This window comes from Spermophilus citellus (assembly GCF_964194105.1).
Source record: "Spermophilus citellus genome assembly, chromosome: 1".
NCBI classification, from domain to species: domain Eukaryota; kingdom Metazoa; phylum Chordata; class Mammalia; order Rodentia; family Sciuridae; genus Spermophilus; species Spermophilus citellus.
The window spans coordinates 35,629,289-35,652,475 of NC_138182.1; the positions used below are offsets into that span (position 1 = coordinate 35,629,289).

Genomic DNA, 23,187 nt, shown 5'->3' on the forward strand with positions numbered 1-23,187 from the left:
ATTAATCCTCTGTCAAAATAGTAGCTAGCAAAGATTTTCTCCCATTCTTTAGGCTCTCTCTTCACATTTTTGATCATTTCCTTTGCTGTACAGAAACTTTAATTTGGTGCCATCCTGTTTATTGACTCTTGGTATTATTTCCTGAGCTTTAGTGGTCCTGTTGAAAGTTGTTGCCTGTACTGGAGTATCAACCCTACATTTTGTTCTAGGAGTTGCAGTTTCTGGTCTAACTTTGAGTAGATTTTTATGTAGGCTGAGAGATAAGTGTCTAGTCCCATTTTTCTACATGTGGATAACCAGTTTTCCCAACACCATCTATTAAAAAGGCTGTCTTTTCTCCGTTGTATGTTTTGGCACTTTTGTCAAGGATCACATGACTATAGTAGAAATGTGGGATTGTCTCTGTCTCTTCTATTCTGTTCCATTGATCTGTGTGTTTGTTTTAGGCCAGTTTTTGTTATTAGAGCTCTGTAATATAATTTGAAGTCAGATATTGTGATGCCTCCAACATTGTTTTTTTTGGCTTAGAATTGCTTTGGCTGTTCTGGGTCTTATATTCTTTTTTTTTTTTTTCCTTAGTTGTAAGCAGACACAATACCTTTTTATTTATGTGGTGCTGAGGATCAAACCCAGGGCCTCACACATGTGAGATGAGTGCTCTACTGCTGAGCCATAGTCCCAGCCCCTGGATCTTACATTCTTCCAAATGAATTTTAGGACGCTTTTTTCTAGTTTTGTAAAGAATATCACTGGTATTTTGATGGGGATTGCATTGAATCTATATATTACTTTTGGTAGTATGACCATTTTAACATTTTAACAATATTAATTTTGCCTATCCATGAACATGGAAGGTCTTTGCATCTTCTGAGATCTTCTTCATTTCTTTTTTCAGTGTCAGTATAGTTTTCATTGTAGAGGCCTTTCACCTTCTTTGTTAGATTTATTCACAGGGTTTTTGTTGTGGTTGTTGTTGTTTTTGTTGGTTGGTTGGTTGGTTGTTTTTAGGCTATTGTGAATAGAATTGTACTTGATTTCTCTCTCAGAACTGGTATATAGGAAAGCTATTTTTTTTGTATGTTAATTTTGTAACCTGCTATTTGGCCAGATTTGTTAATTAATCCTAGCAGTCTTTTGGTGGAGTTTTTTAGATCTTCTAGGTAAAGGATCATATCATTTGCAAACAGTGATAATTTAACTTCTTCTTTTTCTATTTTTATTCCTTTTATTTCCTTCCCTTGCCTAATTGCTCTGGCTAGAATTTCTGGCACAATATCAAATAGGAGTGGTGAGAGTGGACATCCTTGCCTTATCTCAGATTTTAAAGAAAATGCTTTCAGTTTTTCCCCATTTACGATGAAGTTAGCTTTGGGTTTTTCATGTGTATCCTTTTTGATGTTGAGGTCGGTTCTTTCTATTCCCAGTTTCTTCAGTGTTTTTAATCATGAGTGGGTGCTGAATTTTGCTGAAGGCCTTCTCTGCATCTATTGAGATGACTAAGTGATTTTTATCCTTATTTCTGTTTATGTGATGAATTACATTTATTGATTTGCATGTATTAAACTATCCTTGCATCTCTGGTTTAGTGTACAATCTTCTTAATATATTGTTGAACACTATTTTCTTGTACTTTATTCAGGATTTTTGCATCTAAGTTTATCAGGGATATTAGTCTGTAATCTTCTTTCTTTGACCAATGTCCTTATATAGTTTTGGTATAAGTGTGATACTGGCTTCATAGAATGAATTTGGAAATATTCCACCCTTTCCTATTTCATAGAATAATTTGAGGAGTATTGGCATTAATTCTACTTTAAAAGTTTGGTAGAAATCAGCTGAGAATTCATCTGGTCCTCGGCTTTTCTTTATTGATTTTTTATTACTGTTTCCATCTCATTGCTAGTTATTGGTCTGCTTGTTTTTGTGTCCTTTGATTCAGTTTTGGCAGATCATATTTGACTAGAAATGTATCCATTTCTTCCAGGTTTTCCAGTTTATCAGAGTATAAGTTTCCAGAATACTTCCTAATACTTCTACTGGATTTTTGTGATGTCTGTGGTGATTTCTCCTTTTTAAAAAATCTCTTTATTTTATTAATTTGGATCTTCTCTCTTTTTCTTTTGTTAGTTTGGCTAAGGGCTTATCTATCTTGCTTATCTTTACAAAGAACCAATTCTTTGTTTCATTGATCCTGTGTATTGTTTGTTTAATTCTCAGTTTAATTGATTTCCAGAGCCCCAGATTTTAATGATATTGTTGCACTGTTTTTGTGAAGTGATTTGCAATGTGTATGGCCCATGGACTGGCCTCCTGACACTGCTGGAGTATGTGATGAAAAATTGATTCCTGGACACCTAACCTGGACATAACTAGACAGATCATTTAGATTTAGGCCTGAGAATGAGTGATGTTTCTCAACTTTATTATAGTTGGGATATCACTAGTCTGTTTTTTCTTATGATGTGGGCTAAAAGCATACAAACAAAAAACAAGGTCATTTCAAATAACATTAAATATAATTCTTCAATTCAAATGAAATTCTGAGATAATCTGACCAAAGTTGTGTTGCTTTTTGTGTTGATTAGTATAGTTCTAAATAAGCTACTGATAAATTATAGATTTCTAAATGTGTTAGCCAGTATTTTTCATTTTGTACATGTATTGTTTTTATCATGAACTGGCATGTATACCTAAAAATTTAGTGGAAAGATAAAAGGAGTGGGTAAAACATTTTTTACTTTAGATTGAACTCCCACCACCTGATCTTGGACCAAGTGCTGCACTCAATCAGACACTCATGTTGCTGCGTGAAGTTTTGGCATCGCATGATTCTTCAGTCGTACCATTGGATGCTCGTCAAGCTGACTTTGTGCAGGTGGTTTATGAATTCATTTTTAGTGATTGCTTTTTGCTCTTTTATTGTACATTCTGTTTGAATGCTGGCATTTGTAACTCATATATTTAGATAACCCCTTTCTTATTGTCTATCTTTATTTTAAATGAATTTATTCACTCATACCCATTTTTAAAATTATATGGTTATTATCATTTGCTCTTTTTCATATTCTTCTATAAGTTGGCATCTTTCCAGTTACTTTGGCATTAATTCTGAAATGCCAGTAATCCAGGAATGTATCACTCATTAGAAAATAAAGAATTGATTTTGTTTTTCATGTGCAGGTTTTGTCTTGTGTATTGGATCCACTCCTCCAAATGTGTACTGTGTCAGCCAGTAATTTGGGCACAGCTGATATGGCCACTTTCATGGTTAATTCACTATATATGATGAAGACAACATTAGCCCTATTTGAATTCACTGATAGACGTCTGGAAATGCTACAGTTTCAGGTAAATTTTGCTATAAAATGAGTATTCCTTGTGATGGAACCATTTTTCTTCTTGTGATCACTTTAAGCTACTGGTTCTGACAACGTGACCTAATTACTATGATCCCTTGATATAGTGTAGTGGAAGGATGGATACATAGACACACCACATGTTCAGTGTTTTGGTTTTCAGCTTTGGAGGAGCCAGAGTATGAAATTGTTGTGATACTTGGTTCAGACCATAGTATAGCATGGTAGCATGCAGCATATATGAATAATTTGAATAGTTATTCACTGCTATATGCAGTCTCAGATTTTGAGCTGTGAATAATATGCCATATTTTTCAATCTCTGTAGCTAGTGCAAAATGTGTTACAGAGGACAGATATATTTTTATCTGTGTGTAAACCAGTGTTAGGCAAAACATTACAATTTGTTATTACCAGTCCCCCCTCCTCCAAATGGTATTGCTTAGGGTTCTGTATGATGGCTAAAATAAAGCTATTTATAAAATTTACCAAATACATGAGTTCCAATTTTGAAGTGATATTGGTAGGTATGATGTTAAAAAAAAAACTGAATTATCACAAGTAGGTAGTAGATATAGTAAAAATTCATTTGTTAAACTTTGAGTTTTTCTGAGGAATGAGTTTTGCTAGGTCTAAATTTGTGATATTTTCTAATTTCTAATTCCTTCTTTTAAAAGAAATATTTCAAAATTATCTATATTAATGGTTTAGAGTTAAATAATTCTAGAGTTTGTTATAAAAAGAAAGTGTACCATCCTCTCCACCCAAACATCTTTCTTCTGTTCTCCTTCTAAAAAGGTCAACCTCTTTCAGTTCTTATATTTACTTCTTTTAGTATTTATATTTGTAACTGAATATTTGTATTGCTACTTACTAATTTTTTAAAATATAGATTTAATGTATTGAATGTGTACTCTGAGTGATAAAAATTTATTTCTTTGCTTACACATACACATACAGTAATTGGGTATACTGAGAGCTTTCCCATCCTTCAAATGTAGTTATAATTTTTATTTAGACTTATACTGCATTAAATTATTACAACTATAAACACCATTAATGTCTGAGCCATGTAATGAAGAGTGATATTTTTTCCCCCAATCTTGAGTAACTTTCTGGCTTTTTGTGGGATTACTAACATTTTCTTTATAAATTTTCATTTTTTTTTCTGTATTTGCCACTGATTCAAATCCAAATCTCTGAAAGTTATCTAAATCTCTTCTTAAGATATTCAAATATTTCAGGTGTTCATCAGCTTGCTTTATCATCAGTATCAGGTTAAGTGTTCCATACTCATTTTTTGCATGGTACAAAGTTCTTTGTCTTATTAATTTATTGAATGTATTAATTTATTCATGTTCCCTAGATCCTTGGTTATTTTTTCCCCCATAAAATGAGTCATCTGGACTTTTGACATATATTTCAGCTTTTCCTCCAGAAATCTCCTCAGGCAAATCTTTCTTACCATAGGGGCATTTTCAGTAATTGTTCTATCAGCAGAAATTTCAGATGCCCCTTTCTCAAGCCTCTCTGAGCCATTTCCTCACTGCCCTCCCAGAGTCCACCAGCAGACTCCTTGAGTGGATAGCAAGCCGTGATGTGGAAGTGTCAGTTAAGCCCATGCTTGGGTCATGCTTTTAATGTGCCATGACCAATGCTGGTCACACAGAGCACTCTGCATTCAACATGGGAAAAGGCTGTGTAGTGTGACTAAGGGAAGACCTGGTTTATTGGGGTCCTCCAATTTAAGGTTTTTTGTTGGGCTAAGAATTCTTGGTTTTCAGACCTTTTCTATTAATTGTCTTATTAGTAACTTTTCTGCTCTTCCAGTGACTTTTCTAGCATCTTCCAGTGTTTCAAGTAAAACGACCAGGCTGTGTCTATCCATATTTTTAGAAGTCTTTCTTTTTCCATCTTAGACTTCAGAGAGCCATTTCAGTTTGAAACTTAAACCGTTCTTTTGGTCAGTAAAATTTTCTGTTATTTCTTAAATCTTCTTTATATGTTATTTTTTTTATATTCTAAAGCTTCTGCCCTTGATTGATTTAATCTTAAGGATGTGTTCTCCAATTTCCTTTAAATTTCTTCCCTTTAATCTATTTCTTTGATATTTGTTCTGTGTTAGTTTCTTTCAGATTGCTTATTTGGTTCTTGTTAGTAACTACTCTCTTTTTTACTTTCTTTAAAGGTTTACATTTGCACATCTTATTTTTCTTTGATTTCCAATAAGTCCAGTAAGTAAGAGCTCTAATTATACATCACTGGGCATTAACTTTAAATAAATGAAAGTTGTAAGGGGGAAGAGAACAGCTATTGCAGTTGCTTGAACAAGGCAAGCACTTCGATGGTGGCAGACAACCAGAGTTGGTAGTGGTCTGTACCATTGGTAAACAAACTGGTAAAACTGGGGGCTTCCCAATGAGGTAGAAGGAAGAGTCCAGGCAATCTTCCTATTAGGAAATCCTGCCACTGGTGAATTGAGTGTTCCTATCATTGCCTTCTGCTCCCACTACCATTAGGTGGCTTCCCCAGAGATAGCACAGAGCTGGGGAGCACATGCCACTCACATCTTCTTGACCATTTCTGAACCTGAAATCTTGGACTCGGGTTCAGCTCTCCCTGCTTGTCACAGACCTGCTGGATCCTCAGGAGGATTTACTGCCTCAGGCTGGGGGAATTTCCTCCAGGCTTCTCCAGATGTTGATTTGATTTGTTGAGTCAGTCCAGCAAGTTGACGGTCAGGAGGTCAGGCATACAGAGCCCTCATCTTCTCATAACTCTTCCTAAGTGTTTTAGTAGACACAGTTGTTGTGGTGTTTTTTGTTTGTGTTCTGCTAATTACCAGCTTAAAAAGAGCTGAGAAGCACCATTTTCTTTGGTGAGTGGGTAGTCTTGGAATCTTCTTTGGTGTTCACTCCTTTTGAGTCAGACTTTCTCTTCTTTGTAGGAGGACTTCCTCTTTGGGAGAAGAAAAGGCCTTTTTTAGAGACGCTGTCTGAAGGCTCCTGTCAGTGCCATTCCAGGAAACAGGTTCCTGGTGATGAGCCTCAGCCTCCAGGGTGGTCTGCTTCTACTCTCATCAGTGCTATTCCTCTTTTAAATTGTTTTCTTTCTACTTTGTTTTATTTTAGATTGAAGCACATTTGGACACACTTATAAATGAGCAAGCATCTTATGTTTTAACTAGAGTAGGCTTGAGTTACATCTATAACACCGTACAGCAACACAAACCTGAACAGGTAAGCATTGGTGTTCTTAATTGAGGAAATAGGTCAGTGTAGAGTGTGGCCTCTGGATTTTAATCTTGGCTCTCCTACTGATTAGCTGTGTTTTCCTGGGGAGGTGAGTTTCTCTCTGTGTCTGTTTTCTCAACTGCAGATTGGGAATAAAAATAGTATCTGTTTCATAGGACTGTTCTGAAATCGAGTTGATTCATGTATAGTTCTCGGACTGAGTGGGGTACCCCCAAATAGTGTCCTTCCTACTACAAATGGTTTTGGTTAAAAGTAATGAAAATAGGGACTGGGATTGTGGCTCAGCTGTAGATCGCTTGCCTAGCCGGGTGGGACCCGGGTTTGATCCTCAGCACCACATAAAAATAAAGGTATTGTGTTGTGTCCATCTACACCTAAAAAATAAATATTTTTTTTAAAAAGTAATGAAAATATATAGAAACTAATATCATATGATGTACAGAGAATATTCATTTATCAAAGTCATTTGTTTATCAGTTAATTTAATACAGAGATTGCTGTATAAATGGTAGTTGTCTTCTTTTTAATTTAACAAATCGTTAAAGGAAAGCGGTTTGCTTTTAGAACCAGCATAACATAACATGGTTATACAGCCCTGGTAGAAATATAGAAGTAGAAACCAATTCTGCTGTCCTTCTTTCTTTTCTAAAATTATCAAAGTGAAATTCTTCAGCCTCATCTTGCTAGCATCTTCTTTTTCTTGCTTATGAATAAATAATATTTCCACTATTGATGAGCTTATGTGCTTCTTACTCCCTCAAAATCACAGTCACTGTTCTTACTGAGGTTGAAGAAATGATACTTCTTCGGAAATAACTAAATGACTTCCTAAATTGAGGCAGCCCACTGGTGTACCATGTTCCCTAAGTGAATTAATGTGTAAATCCACATTTTCATATCTTGTTTCTGCTTTTTTGTTAAATAGGGCTGTTTAGCCAATTTGCCCAATCTAGATTCTGTGGCACTGAAGGCTGCAATGGTAAGTGCATAATAAAATATTTCAGCTTATATTTCCTTAAGAAACGCTGTTCTAAAGTTTTTCTGTTTGATAATTTGGTTATGCATGATCATTTTGTTGTTTTGATGAATTGTTTTCACATTGGTTCCAATAACACCAAACGAGCATACATTTCTTTAACTGATCAGATTAACCAAGAGGGTGATTTACAGTAACATTTCACCATACTTTAATGGCTTCATCATTACTATTTAGGATTTCTTCATTTTCAGAGTTTTATTGCTAACCTAATGAAGAAACAAGACTGACAGACATAAGGAAGTGGGGCTACATATCATAGAGTTGCTACTGCCATGGTTCCTGGTTTATAGTTCTTGACTTGTCCCTGAGATGATAATTGAAATTGAATTTCAGTTTTAAAACAGAATATTACTCTTGAGCATGAGAATTTCTGAAGCTCCACTTTATTAACTTCTTTTCAGGTGAAGAGCTTGTTCCTTTCTGCATGAGCACCATTCTTTGTAGCATGTTTCTCTGTCTTAGTATGTATTTTGCATATATGTATAACTTGCATATATGTATAACTTGAAGTCATGTATCTATACCCTATTCCTTATACAAAGGATCCCTTTTAAAAGCTTTAAATAGTACTACTATTAATAGTAATAATAACAGCAATGAACAATAACGGCCTTTATCCTTTACTGAGCATACCTGCCTTTTTTTTTTTCTGCTTTAACTCCTTAGTCCTCATGCTAACCACATTCAGCCCAGGAAGCTGGCCTGCAGAGCCAGTGAGCTTAGCAACTCTACTATGCCACCTATCCAAGTATTTAAAATACTTAGTACTAAGATAACTGAACCTAAAAATAATTGAAGAGCTAAAAACAACTGAAAATAAAGGGATAGACTTACAAAATACCTAACAAATACAAAGAACACAGATGACTATGTTAATATTTGAGAATTTAGAGCACTTAATAGGAAAGATAAGGAGCATTATGTCATCGCAAAAGACACTATGTATAGAGATAATAATTATAACTTCATGTATCAAATAAAACTAGATCAGTGAACACTATAAAACTGCAAAGGAAAAAGCTCAACTTAAAATTAGTGAAAACGAATCTTAGATTCATTACAAAAGACATAAGATTCTGAGAAGGTTATATGTAAACTCATAAGTCAATAATTTCACATAAATTTTTATTTATCCCCACAAAATGAATATATATGTATGCGTGTATGTGTATATATATATGTGTGTATGTGTGTGTGTGTGTGTGTGTGTGTGTGTGTGTGTGTGTATATATATATATATATATATATATATATATATATAAAAACAAAGATTAGTTACATTACTTGTAAATGTATGTTTCCTCCCTTTTTCTCCTTCTGACACATATTCAGTCCGTAACATAATCTATGACATATTTTTAAACCCCATTCAAAATTTTATGTCTGATATTGATCTGAAAAATAAGTTGCATATGTCTCAGAAGAAACAAAGTTTTGGTTGAGTTTTTTATGTGATTTATGGTTTTATATCTACTGATCGTTACCTCCAAATGGGAGGTTTCAGGAAATCCGAAACTAACCCTGCCTTGCCAGACCCAGGTTCTCCTCCAACTGCTTTTAACTTAAAGAGGAATAAGAACATCTATCCATTTATCATTTTAGCAGTCATTAACCAAGTGTCTGCTATTTTCTATGCATTATGTTAAGAATTGGCAAGAAAATGAACATGGTCTAGTAAGCAGTACAGCTGTTACACAGCTAAACAGATGGATGAAGAATGCATTTATGTATTATGATAATAATGTGAATTACTTAAGAGATCCAGAATGTGAGAGTCAAGCCCCTCTTCCTGTTATCAGTAACCAAATCCTGGCGACTTTGCACTAACTCTCAAGTGCCCCTGCGCCTTCCTCCTTGTTGCCCCTTGAGTCTAAAATGCTGCAACAGCTGCCTACTGGGCACCTTGCTTCAGCTATCGCAGTCTTCCATTCATTCTCCTCTCCATGCCTGATTTAGTTCCTTAAAACGTACATCACATTATACCCTAACTTAACTTTGGTGGCTTACTAATGCTTTTATGTAAAGTGTGCAAGTCCTATGTGAGCTGATCTCTACATATCTAGCTATTTTCCTTCTCCTCTCATGCCTTCTCATATGCAGTCCCCTCTCCATGAACCCTCTCCCTACTTATGTAGCTTGTACTCATCCTAAACTCTCAATTCAGATGTCCTCTCCTTAGAGAGGCTTTTGCCAAACCCACAAACCTCAATCCCTGACTTATACTTTTGCTACCTTGGTTTTCCCATTGTAGTATTTAACACGGTGTGTAATTTTGTAGTATTTATATTATTGGTTTTTAAATATCTGTCTCACTAAGCTCTGTGAAGCTAGGGATTATCCTCTTAACTATTATATCCCCATTAGCTAGCAGAGGACCTTACTAATGGCAGGTACTTGAGAAATACCAGTTGAATGAATGGACAAACAAGCAGATTAACAAATACAGTAGGTGCATGGAAGATATACTTGAACCAGAGTAACTTTACTTCTTGTTAAACTTGGTGAGGGTGATTTAAATGAATGACTTAGGTTCAGGGTTTTAAAAGAGGTTTTGCCAGTAGTGACTCTATTAAAAGTTGGCAGTTTTAGAAAATTTCAGTTAGATGTTTAAGAAATATGCATTTAAACAAAAAGATTTAGTTATTTGGAATATGGGATTTTTCCTAAGATTTAATCCTTAAATTCGTAAGATAAGTTGTTCTTTTTGAAATGTTTTGAAAGCTGATTAGTGAACTTTATGTTTTGTGTTTCTCTTTCAAGGTTCAGTTTGATCGCTATCTGTCAGCCCCAGACAACCTATTAATGCCACAGCTGAACTTTCTCCTAAGTGCTACAGTGAAGTAAGTGGTTTTGGTCTATAGTTGCTAAAGAGTCACATATTTTTAACCATCAAGCACTTTTCTTGAAAAAAATTATTTTCAACACTAGGAGATTTACTTTTGAAGATGTATAGTTTTTTACTTTTTCTCTGGCCTCAGCAACCTAAGAGTTCTGACCTGACACTGTCCTTTTTTTTATTCTTTGCCAAAATTTTTCCAAAATCTCTAATTAGTAAATGATTGTAATTAAGTTATGATTTTAAATGATTTTCATAATAATTGGAGCTATATAACCATAATGCCAAGATTTTATACATAACCTATTTAAAGAGTACAAACATGTCAGAATAATGTTGCATATGTCATGGGAGATCAACAATATATTTATTGTGTGATACAGATGATTATTTTATAGACCATTTTGGACCACAGTGCTTTCTATAAAATGTATTATAAAATTGTTCAATATAATATATATATATATATATATACTTCAATTTAAGATAGTAATATGTACTGATAAACCCATCTTAATTTGAAAATATGAAACGTCAAAACTCATTTAATCCACCACTGACCATGGCAGTTTAGCAGCATTGCACAGTGTGGAGTGCCAGTTCTTTTCCCTCTTGATCCTGTCCCTGACTGGGAGCTGCAGGTCACTGCTGCTGCCCAACATCTAATTAGAGTATTGTTAGCCCAGGAAAAGACCAAAATTCAAAATCTGCAGTATGGTTTCTATGGAATGTGTATTGTTTTCTCACCACTGTAGAATTGAAAAATAGTATGTCAAATCATCAAAAGTCAGACACCATTTGTATCAGGAATGGGTTCAGGACAAAGAATCATTTGTTAAAATATTAGAACCACGTAATATTCCAAAGTATTAGAATATTACAGATTGAAGGAACTGAGAGATCAGTTACTGACCTCCTTAATTTTAAGAAAGAAATTAACGAAATTGTCAACACAAAGTAGAAAATTAGGCAAAATTATCTATATATTCTTTTCTTTCCTTTGAACAACTGTGCATTAAGTGCTTTCTTACTAACAGGGCAAAAGTTGATTTAAAAGGCATTGTTCTGTCCTCATGGAGCTTATAGTCTGGTGGGTCAATTAAACATGTAAGCAGATATGTATATTTTTTTAAACATTTATTTTTTAGTTGTAGGTGGACACAATATCTTTATTTTATCTTTATGTGGTGCTGAGGTTTGAACCCTGTGCCTTATGTATGCTAGGCGAGCACTCTACCACTGCCCTTAAGCAAATATTTATATTAAAAAGTTTAGAAAATAACTACTGAACATGTCAAGTATCCAAAAGGGTGTTGTTCCAGATGTGGTCCAAACCTGTTGTTCTGGAGGGAAGGACTACAGCAGTAAGCTGAGCAAGGAGGCAGCTGTTGATTCAGCATGAAGAAGAATTGGCTAGGAGTGGGACGGACTGTATTTTTCTGAGACAGGGAATTAGGAAATTCCTTTAATAGGTGAATGTAAGAATAAATGAATTTAATGATATTTTGGTGACTTTATATTTGATTATCCCAAAACATTTTATACATAACCTACTTAAAAAGCTAAAAGACTATAAAAGAATCACCATTATGCCATGGCTCAAATTATGACGTTTTCCTTAAAAAAATTGTAAAATGTCATTTGTAAAGTACCTTAAAAGAAAATATGATCTGTGAATGTATTTTTGTTCAGGATAACTGAAATCATTACCAATTTGACCAATTATTTTAACTCAGGGTTGCTTTGAAAATATATAGCACTTTTTATGCATTCAGCATTCAAACAGATATTCTAATTGTGCGTTTCTGCCTTTGTCTGTTGATGGCAATTCCTTTTATTCCCCCAAATAATTTTTATCCTTATTTCTGGTACTGTAGAGGCACAGTATTTGTATATTTGATATTTTTTACAAAGTATTTGAAATAATAGGAGATAACTTTTATTCAGTTGAATTTTGAGCCTTTTTAAAATGATGATTTGTTTTTAGGCAAATGTTATTTTACGTCTTTATATTCCTAATTCCGGTCTTTCTATTCATATTTAATATGTCAATTGATTCTTTGAAATGTAAAGCATTCTTTTAAAATCCTGCCTGTTTTGCTAATGCTGTGTTCTGAACTTCACTTTTCCCTATCTTTGCAGTACTTTGGAACACGTATTACTCTCTCTCCCCTTTTCTGCTAAAGTTTGACTGACTTTCAAAGGAGATTTTGTTAAAACACCTCAGCCTTAGAATAAACTGATGAATAAATGTAAATAGCCAGGAAGCAAGACAGTATAGATAATGAGGGAAAGACTAGGAAGAAAAAATCATTTTAAAGAATTCCTTCTTTCTTTATTTGGATCAATTAAAAGGGAGCTCTTCTTTTTCAATGACAAACTCTCATATTCACTTTGTAGTGGCATGAAAATAGAGAATTTGGATTGCAGAAACCACAACTATGCATATATAAACTGTTCTCAATAAATCTTTGCTTATTGAATCAGAATGATTTCCATGGGTGACAAGTAATAAAGGAAATGTAGATGCTACCTAAAACGAATATGTAAGAAGGTAGATATGACTTGAGAACTTTTTTATTCAAGATTCTTTCTCTGTAATATATGTTAGAAATAACATACATTCATATTTCTATGAAGAAACCATTTTCTTTTTGTTATAAGAGAAACAGAATTCCCTTTTTTGGTAACTACTACCTATATTCACTATCAGGAGTACCCATATAAACAGATAAAAAGCAAGTTGGGAAGAAAGAAGGGAAGGAAAAAAGGAAAATATCAGAGAAGGAACAACTTCTGGGAATCTATGTGCAGAAAAGCACCTAGAACTTGGACCATGCTTTGGAGACCTCAGAGAGCCCAAGGACTGATTTAGTCCTACAGTGAAGGGTATTTTAGATTCACACTAACAATGCTTAAAAACAAGTATCTAAAGGACCAAGATAATTTTAACTAAGTTAACTGCCTTGAGAACAAATGAGGCATTCTGAAGGATGACAACATACAGTCAACAGTGTAGCTTCCAGAATGCCAAGCATACAATCAGAAATATTTAGAAGGAGAAGCAAAACTAGAAAATAGACCCAAAAATAATGCTTGCAGAATTACCAGATGTTTAAAGGAGCTATTAAAAATGTGGTCAAGATTTTAAAGGAAAACATTATATTATATTGAGAGAATAAATAGGGATTTTAGAAAATGAGAATTTTAAACTTGAAAAATACAATATCTAAAATGAAAATTTTACTAGATGTGCTTGAGAACCAGCTGGCCAGTCTTGATGGAAAGATCAGTTAACTTGAGGACAGTAGAAACATCAAAACAAGCACAGAATGATTTAGAAAATCTAAATTTAGAAATTATAAAATAATATTAAGAGGGGAGGGATGGGAATTAGAAAGACAGTGGAATGAATTGGACATACTTTCCTATGTTAACATATGAATGCATGACCAGTGTAACTCCACATTGTGTACAACCCCAAAAATGGGAAGTCATGTATTTGTGATGTCAAAATACATTCTACTGTCATATATAACTAAAAGGACAAATTAAAAAAATTTAAAAATATTAAATAATCTTACATATAGATATGATATAAAAATAAAAAATCATTATGATTGAAACAAAGCATTTTGAAAAAATAATAGAGTTTTCTTCAAATATGATGGAAAGCATGAATCTGCATATCCAAAAAGCAAAATAAATCCCAACAGAGAAAACTATACCAGGCATGCCATAATTAAATTATTGAAAACCAGTGATAAAAAGAAAAATCTGAAGAGTAGCCAGAGGAAGAGAGCAGGGAGTAATGATAAATACTACCACTGACTTTTCTTTGCAAACTAAAAATAATGGAATATTATCTTTAAAAAGCAAAAACAACAACAATAAAAATCTCCACTGTCAACCTTGATTACATGTTCACCAAAAGTATCTTTACTAAGGTAAAGGTGTAAGCTCTGTGGTAGAACATGCAATAACCATTTAAGAACAAAGTAGCCCCAAAATAAGGCAAGAGTAGCAGGCAGTATTCACAGACAAAATTGAATTCAGGGTGAATATCATTAAAAGGCCCAAAGGGAATATTTTGTATTAATAAAAATCATACTAAAAATCTTTGGTATAAAGCCTTTCAGATATTGAAAAAATCCTTAATGAAGATAATAAACTAAACATGCCACTGTACTAAAAGGGAACCATATCAAAGCCAAAGGATATAAAGGAAAAAAAAATCTTAATTTAACCTTATTACACATACCAGTTGGAAAAAAATATCACGTAACCAGGTTGGAACATTGCAAGTATACCCACAGACATCACCCTTAATGAGGAGACATTAGAAACATTTTCACTAAACTTCAAAGTAAGATATGTCAGACTATCACATCTATTTACCTTGGGTAGTCAATATAATGAGGTTGGTCATTAACTATTAAAAATTAAAAAACATTTTAGTTTTAGATATTTAGCCAAAAAATGAAGCAAATAATTAATAAACTAATAGAACTGAAATAGAGTTGTTACTTGGCCAGATTCAAAATTAGTATACAAAAATTAGTACATTTGATATACATTGACAATATTTAGTTAGAACAAGTAATGAAAAATGAAAGCCCTTATTGTAATAGCCATAGTATTGTTTTCTAGGAATGAGCATACAAACATAGCTATAAAATTTTATTAAGAAGCCAGAAAACTTTATTGAAAAATTTTAGAGAAGATCTGAATAAATAGGCATACTGTGTTCATAAATGGGAAAATTTACTAGTGGAGCAGATGAAATCTATAAATTTAACATAACTACAGCAAAAATTCCCATATTGCATGTAATATTTTGTTGAATATTTTATTCAATATTTGTCTACAAAGAAGTGTGACTGAATAAAACTCTATTGTGTATGTATTACTGAATAAAACTCTATTGTGTATGTATATCATATTTTTATCATCCATTCATCTGTTGAGGGGCTCCTAGGCTAACTTGACTGTTGTGAATTTCACTGCTATAAACATTGGAATGCATGTATCTCTATGGTATGTTGACTTAATTATTTTGGATTAATACCAAGGAGTGGCATAGCTGGATTACAGGTGGTTCCATTCCTAGTCTTTTAAGAAATAAAATGATATCTCTGTACTGATATCGGTAGAAGTTGTACTATTTTAGAATCCCACCAGTGGTGTATAAGTATTTTTTCCCTACTACCTCATCAGCATTTATTATTATTTGTATTCTTGATAATTGCCATTGCAACTGGGTGAAATGAAATCTCAGAGTAGTTTGATTTGCATTTTCCTTATTGTTAAAGATGTAGAGGACATTTTCATATATTTGTTGGCCATTCTTTTGAGAAATGTCTTTAGTGCCCATTTAATGAGTTTAGTTTTTTTGGTATTTTTTAAAATATTTTTTATATATTCTGGATATTAATCCTTTGTTGGAAGAGTGGCAAAGATATTCTCCCTTCTGTAGGCTCTCTCTTCAAGCTCTTATTTGTTTCCTTTGCTATACAGAAACTTTGAGGGCAGGGAGTGGGGGTGATACTAGAAATTGAACTCAGGGAACTTTGCCACTGAGCTGCATCTCTAGCCCTCATTATTTTTTGTGACAGGGTCTTGCTAACTTGCTGAGGCTGGCCTTGAACTTGTGATCCTCTTGCCTTGGTCTCCCAAGTTTCTGGGATTATAGGTATGTGCTACTGTGTCTGGCTCTGTAGAAGCTTTTTTAATTTGATGCCATTCCATTTATTAATTCTAGGTATAATTTGCTGAGCTCTAGGAGTCTTATTGAGGAAGTCATTGCCTGTGCCTGTATGTTGGAGTGTTGCCCCTTTGTTTTCTTGTAGCTGTAGCATAGTTTCTAAGTCCTGGGTTTTAGTCTATTTTGAGCTGACTGTTGTTCAGGGTGAGAGGGATCTAATTTCATTTTCCTATATAAGAATATTCAGCTTTCCCAGCACCATTTGTTTAAAAGGCTGTCGTTTCTCTAATGGGTTTTGGCAGCATTTTTTTTTTTTAGGGATTAGATAACTGTATCTGTATGGGTTTGTCTGTGTGTCTTCTATTCTATTATATTGATCTGAGTGTCTGCTTTGTCTTGTTTGCCAGTACCATGCTGTTTGTGTTACTGTACCTCTGTGGTATCATTTGACCTTGTGATACTTCCAGCATCACTTTTTGTTCAGAATTGCTTTGGCTATTCTGGGTCTTTTATTCTTCCATGTGAACTTGTGGACTGTGTTTCTCTAGTTCTATGAAGAATGTCATTGGTCTTATTTATTTCATAAATGACAATAGTGGAATGCATTACATTCATAATTATCCATTCACAGCACAATTTTTCATAACTCTGTATATAAAGTATTGTTCATGGCAAATTATGTCATTGGTCTTTTGATGGGGGTTGCATTGAATGTGCAAATCTTTTTTGTTAATATGGCCGTTTTAACAATGTTTATTCTGCCTATCCATGAGGGAGATCTTTCCATCTTCTAGTGTCTTCTTCGGTTTCTTTTTGCAGTGTTCTGTAATTTTCATTGGTAATATTTATTCCTAGGTGTTTTTTTTATGGTATTGTGAATAGAATTGTTTTCCTGACTTCTTTTTCAGCAGATTCGTTATTGGTGCATAGAAAAACTATTGTGATTTTTGTGTGTTGATTGTATCTTGCTACTTTGCTGAATTTATTATCAAATCTGGAAGTCTTCTGATAGAGCTTGTAAGCTATTTAGACTATCCTATATTTTTGTTAACCCTTTCTAAGATGTTGATAGCATTTTATTTTTTTAAAGGATGCTCAAAGATGTGTGGCATATGTGATAAATAATACTTATGTGAGATATGTTCCTAGGACTCATATGAAACATGCCTACATTTCATTTTGAGAGAAAGATGACCTGGGGTGAAAAACTGACCTGACCCATTGTGACATTTTTAATGTTTATATTGTGATAAAGAGAAAATGTTTACACAATCTGTTATTCATAAGTATATTGTCATCATTTTAGATTTTCAGTCTTGAACTGTTGACACCCTTTTTTCTGTGATACATTTGATTGCACTATTAAACATGGTGCTGTAATAAAGCTCAATTGGTGATAACAGAACCTGAATGTTGAAATAAACTATTTTTAGAATTGCTGGGTTTATGGTAATGGTGAAAGTTGTATCATGTTGTTATAGCAACCAAAATTCTAAAGTACTGATTAATGACAAGCTCACTGATTCTGAAAGTAAGCACTTCATTTCTTAGCTCAGTGCTTTATATTTAAAATACACTTAATTTCTTTGAACATATTTTAAAATGAGAAAGATTTCTCCATATGGTTTTAAATTATTATTTAAATTTTTTTAAACATATAACGCTAAGTTGTTACAGCATTGTGACATTTGTACCTGGACAAATAGAATTTCTCAATTTTAGTATTCTATTGCACAAGTAACTAAAAAATGTTGCCCTTCTGTAAATTTGTGTAGCAAGCTAATCTTCTCCTTCAATTCTTTTTTCTTTTTTCTGATAATAAATTAACTATGTGATTATTATATTTGCTGTATGCTACACTGGTACAGCAAATTGCTTCCTAAATGCAGCAAATTGAAGAGTTTCCAAAATTTGGAAATAATGTAAACAAAGTCCAGAAGGATTATTTGTTTAAGTGAATGTGCCTTTGTTTGATTCTGTTCACTGTTCATCAAAGGTCTCAAACTATGGGGGTATGTTAATTTGTAGATTCTGTCTTGTAGAAAAGATGTCCCCTGAGGTACAGTTAATGTGCTGTGACACATTAAACTGTTTTCTATCTAAACTGTTATATTCTAACCTTCTTTTTCAAGTGCCTATAAATGATGAATTCCTTAAAATGGCCTGTGAATCAGCTTAACAGTTTTAACATTTTCAATAGTAGTTTTTTCATTAATAATTTATTAGAATTTTTACTTTGGAGCTGGGGATGTGGCTCAAGCGGTAGCGCGCTCGCCTGGCGTGCGTGCGGCCCGGGTTCGATCCTCAGCACCACATACCAACAAAGATGTTGTGTCCGCCGAGAACTAAGAAAAAATAATAAAAATTAAAATTAAAAAAAAAGAATTTTTACTTGTATTCATTCTTTATTTGTATAAAGATTATATTTTAAATTTTCAAAAATTATACTTGTCCTGGATAGATTATTAAACCATCCAGAGGCCAGTAGAGCACCATTTAATAAATTAGTCCCAAAAACTAATGGTCTAACTTTATAAATGATCACAGCTTATATTAAAATAAAATGTCTACCCCTTGTGATAGATATCTTTTGGCCTCATAAAAAACAAGACTACGATTCTAGCATGTAACAATTCAAAACATACTCTTCATCTACTAACTATGGCTTGACTGTGATTGTTCAGTATGCAGGTGGATTATTTCTCTGTTAGAATCAGTGCCTGCATACTCTGCTGATAAGAAAATTGCATTTCCTATAGTGATCAGTAGATAAGGACGTTCCAAGTTCCAGAAGTATGTGTCTGCACCGTTGATGATTTGGTTGTTTTAGATTTAGTTACAGAATACCTAAAACCTTTCCATTTTGATAATTAATTATCTGTCACTATATTGACACCATTATTTGAAACCCTGTATTTCATATATGATATTAGTGATTAGAAAAATAATTTGGTCCAAGGAAGGAAAGCAGACAATATGATGGATTAATTTATCAAATGGTGCTCTATTGGCCTCTGGATGGTTTAATAATCTATCCAGGACAAGTATAACTTTTGAAAATTTAAAATATCAGTTACTCATATATAAAAGTATGTTTCTGTAATTCTAAAATGGTTTTATTCTCTAGTTTTTATTTTCTATTTTACTATTCCTTCCTTTTTATTTTTAGAAGTAATTATAATGTAGTTTATCCTTGACCTTAAAAGTATATGTAAGCATCTATTGGTCATTTGTCTACCTACCTACCTACCTATCATATCATCATTTAGCAAACCCAATCCCTCAAAATAATGCCTGTACATGTGTAGGTAAATAGACACATAGAAATTTCTTTTAAAACAGGAGTTCATTAAAATGCTCTTATTTTTCAATTGAATAGTATAATTTAAAAGCTGAAAGTGTCTTATAATATTGACTATCAGTGCTTCACAGTAGAGGGATTAATCCTGGAAGTTAAAGGCAACAATAGTGGTGGAGCTTCACCCGAGTCTTCTGACAGCAGTTCCTTCACTGTGCCGTTCTGTTGCACTGTGTTAGATGGACCGCTCCCTGACTTTGGGGGTGATGAATGAACCCTGTTTTGTTCAGAACTGTGGAATCACACTATCAGTTAGAGCTCTTGCCCTTTACACTTTGAATTTGACATGGATTCACTTCAGAGAATCTCCCTTTCCCTCTTGTCTCTATCTGATTGGCTTTAGCAAGCTGACTGGGCAGAGGGAAGTTTCTTTTGCTTCCCTTTTTTTTTTCTGACTTCATGAAAGACTTCTTTTCTTCACCAGCTTTGCTAACTTTTCATCTTCCACAGCATATCTGTGTTCATTTTTAGTCTCTTTACTGAAGAAGCCCTATTCCACCAAATACCAACATTCAAAAAGTCTTGCTTGGTTTTATTTGTGTGGTCTTATTTATCTTTGTTTTAGCAATATTGCTTTATTCTATTTTTCTGTATTGCAGACTTATGGGTTTTCAGCTACATTGTGAATTGTAGACATTTTTAGCTAATTTATCTTAGAAACAGAAATGCCCTTTAAGTTATAACTGAATTAATATATGTAAATTTTTTCATTATTAGGATTAGAAAATAAAATTTAAAATTTACAGCAGAGTTTTCAATAATTCTAATTTATCAGTTTGTCTCAATTTTTAAAGTTTATTTAATATTCATACCTTATTCTGATTTTTAACTTCAATTAAAAAGAAATAAAATGTATATAAATATATACAAATGAGTATTATTCAGTCATAAAAAAGAATGAAATTAGAACATTTGCAGGAACAAATAGATATTACTGAAGATCATCATGTTAAGTGCAGCAAGCCAGACAAGTGTCACATGTCTTCTCTCATATATGGAAGCTGGAGGTGGGGGGCCTATCTTCATGTCTTCAATGAAGAAGGGGAGTGGAGAGTAAGGAGATATGTTAGGGCATCCAGTTGATCAAACTATGTTATGAGCATGTACAGATATACCACAACGAAAGCCACTATCTGTATAATTAACATGCACCAATAGAGAAACAACAGCCTTATTTCTGTATGTTTATATACTAGCAAATATACCCTGTATTCAGATTAAGTATAGATTTTTCAAGTATGAGGTGTAATGAATGCCATGACAGCCCCTCAAATCTGTCATATTGCTCTAAGAACTAAAAACAGTTTTTCTAAAATCGAGTATCTGCCTTGTTACAAAATGGTTATCAAATGTATATTATATCTGACAGTTGTTTCAAAACCAGTTTATAGTATTTTTCAACTATTAATTTATTAGAACTAATCTTACATCATTTGTTGCATTCATTGTTAGTTCAGTTAATTATACGAAAGATCTGCAGTCAGTAGATCACAAAACATCTTGGAGTCTCATCTGGTTAAGTAGAGTTCCAAACCAGATTCTACCTTTATCCCCTCTAGCAGAAAGGTGGTACAGACCCTAATATCAGTCCACTTTTCTCAGAGAACTTACTAAGTGCATCTTTTTTCTACCTACTCTAATTTTGGAAGCTTCAGCAATATATGGAAAATGTCAAGTTGCTTTAGTTTTAAATAAAATTTTAGTTGCTAAGGATATAGGATCTCATCAGAATGAGGTACTGATGATCCAAGATCATAGGTGAACTTCCCTCCCCATTCCATCCATCTATTTATGTCCGAGGCCATGAATATATATTTCCACAGATAGCCATCAAATATATTATTTGGTCTATTATTATCAAAAAGAATATAGTTCCCAGGAAAACAACTTAAAGAATATGTTTTGTTGATTGTGATTTCTTGGCATTGACTTGTATGACAACACAATTTGTTATTACCACCATCACTGTTACATTAGTCTGATCACATAGTATACTCAACTATGTGGAGAGAAAGCTCGGCCTGAAATAGCCATTAACCCAGTATTTATGAGAAAGAATGATGGCTCAACGACCCAGAAGTAGGGCTACTTAAATTCATGAAAAGTTATTTTTCTCCTTCAGTCATTCAGTGAGCAATTACAGTATCCTGGGTTTTTAGGGAACATAAGAATATGAACAATATCCAGTTACTTAAAGTTTTGCAGGATAGCTGAGGTATGAATATCTTATATTTGTATAGTTTCAGATGTTTTTAAAAGTACATTTTGACATTTTAAGATTGAGCTCTTTTGTAGTTGGTATATATATTTGATGTGGAACTCTCCCCTCCCTCAGCATAAAGCTATTAGGATCTGAGAATCAAGAAAATGTAGAAACTTAAAGTTTAAGGAGTGGTAAATGCCATAAGAGGAACAAAGAAAGTGCCATGGATGTTTCAAAAAGGAAATGATTGTTTCTAGCTCTGCAGATCAGAGACTTCATGGATGAGAGTACATTTTTACAGAACATTAGGACATTTAAAGTAGTTGGAGGCAAAATGGTTATCAAATGTATATCAGGCAAATGGAGGAGTGAGTACAGAACTGAAGTCTCCCATCCAAGTACTAACCAGGCCCGACCCTGCTTAGCTTCCGAGATCAGACGAGATCGGGTGCGTTCAGGGTGGTATGGCCAATTAACAAATGGGCCAAGGACCTGAACAGACACTTCTCAGAGGAGGACATACAATCAATCAACAAGTACATGAAAAAATGCTCACCATCTCTAGCAATCAGAGAAATGCAAATCAAAACCACCCTAAGATACCATCTCACTCCAGTAAGATTGGCAGCCATTATGAAGTCAAACAACAATAAGTGTTGGCGGGGATGTGGGGAAAAGGGTACACTTGTACACTGCTGGTGGGGCTGCAAAATGGTGAGGCCAATTTGGAAAGCAGTATGGAGATTCCTGGGAAAGCTGGGAATGGATCCACCATTTGACCCAGCTATCGCACTTCTCGGACTATTCCCTGAGGACCTTAAAAAAGCGCTCTATAAGGATACGGCTGCATCAATGATTATAGCGGCACAATTCACAATAGCTAGACTGTGGAACCAATCTAGATGCCCCTCAATAGATGAATGGATAAAAAAAATGTGGCATCTATACACAATGGAGTATTATGCAGCACTAAGAAATGACAAAATCATAGAATTTGCAGGGAAATGGATGGCATTAGAGCAGATTATGCTAAGCGAAGCTAGCCAAGCCCTAAAAAACAAATGCCAAATGTCTGCTTTGATATAAAGAGAACAACTAAGAACAGAACAGGAAGGAAGAACATGAGGAAAAGACTACAGTAAACAAAGACGAATGGGGGGAGAGAAACGGAGAGAGAAGGGAAAGCACATGGAAATAGTAGGAGACCTTCAATGATACATAGAATTATAAGAGGTTATGAGGGGCAAGGGGGAGGGGAAAAAAGGGAGAGAATTGAACAACAGCAGGGGAGGTAGAGAGGGAAGAGGGGAGGGGAGGGGAGGGGGGATAGTAGGGGATAGGAAAGGTAGCAGAATACAACAGTCACTAATATGGCATTATGTAAAAATGTGAATATGTAACAGATGTGATTCTGCAATCTGTATTTGGGGTGAAAATG

At 33.9% G+C, this 23,187-nt stretch overlaps 1 protein-coding gene across 2 annotated transcripts in view; it reads left to right on the plus strand.

Annotated features, from left to right (window-relative positions):
- Nucleotides 1–23,187, plus strand: part of COG6 (component of oligomeric golgi complex 6) — a 75,432-nt gene that overhangs the window by 48,158 nt on the left and 4,087 nt on the right. The window contains exons 14-19 of one of the 2 annotated variants that reach the window (XR_014021167.1): nucleotides 2,744–2,875; nucleotides 3,181–3,348; nucleotides 6,487–6,594; nucleotides 7,535–7,588; nucleotides 10,409–10,488; nucleotides 16,100–16,176. Coding sequence is in view for 1 of the 2 variants with exons in the window: in XM_081287262.1 (XP_081143388.1) it covers nucleotides 2,744–2,875; nucleotides 3,181–3,348; nucleotides 6,487–6,594; nucleotides 7,535–7,588; nucleotides 10,409–10,488 (542 nt within the window). In the remaining variant the exon portion in view is untranslated. The remainder of the gene's footprint in view (nucleotides 1–2,743; nucleotides 2,876–3,180; nucleotides 3,349–6,486; nucleotides 6,595–7,534; nucleotides 7,589–10,408; nucleotides 10,489–16,099; nucleotides 16,177–23,187) is intronic. The other variant, XM_081287262.1, reaches the window with a different exon arrangement.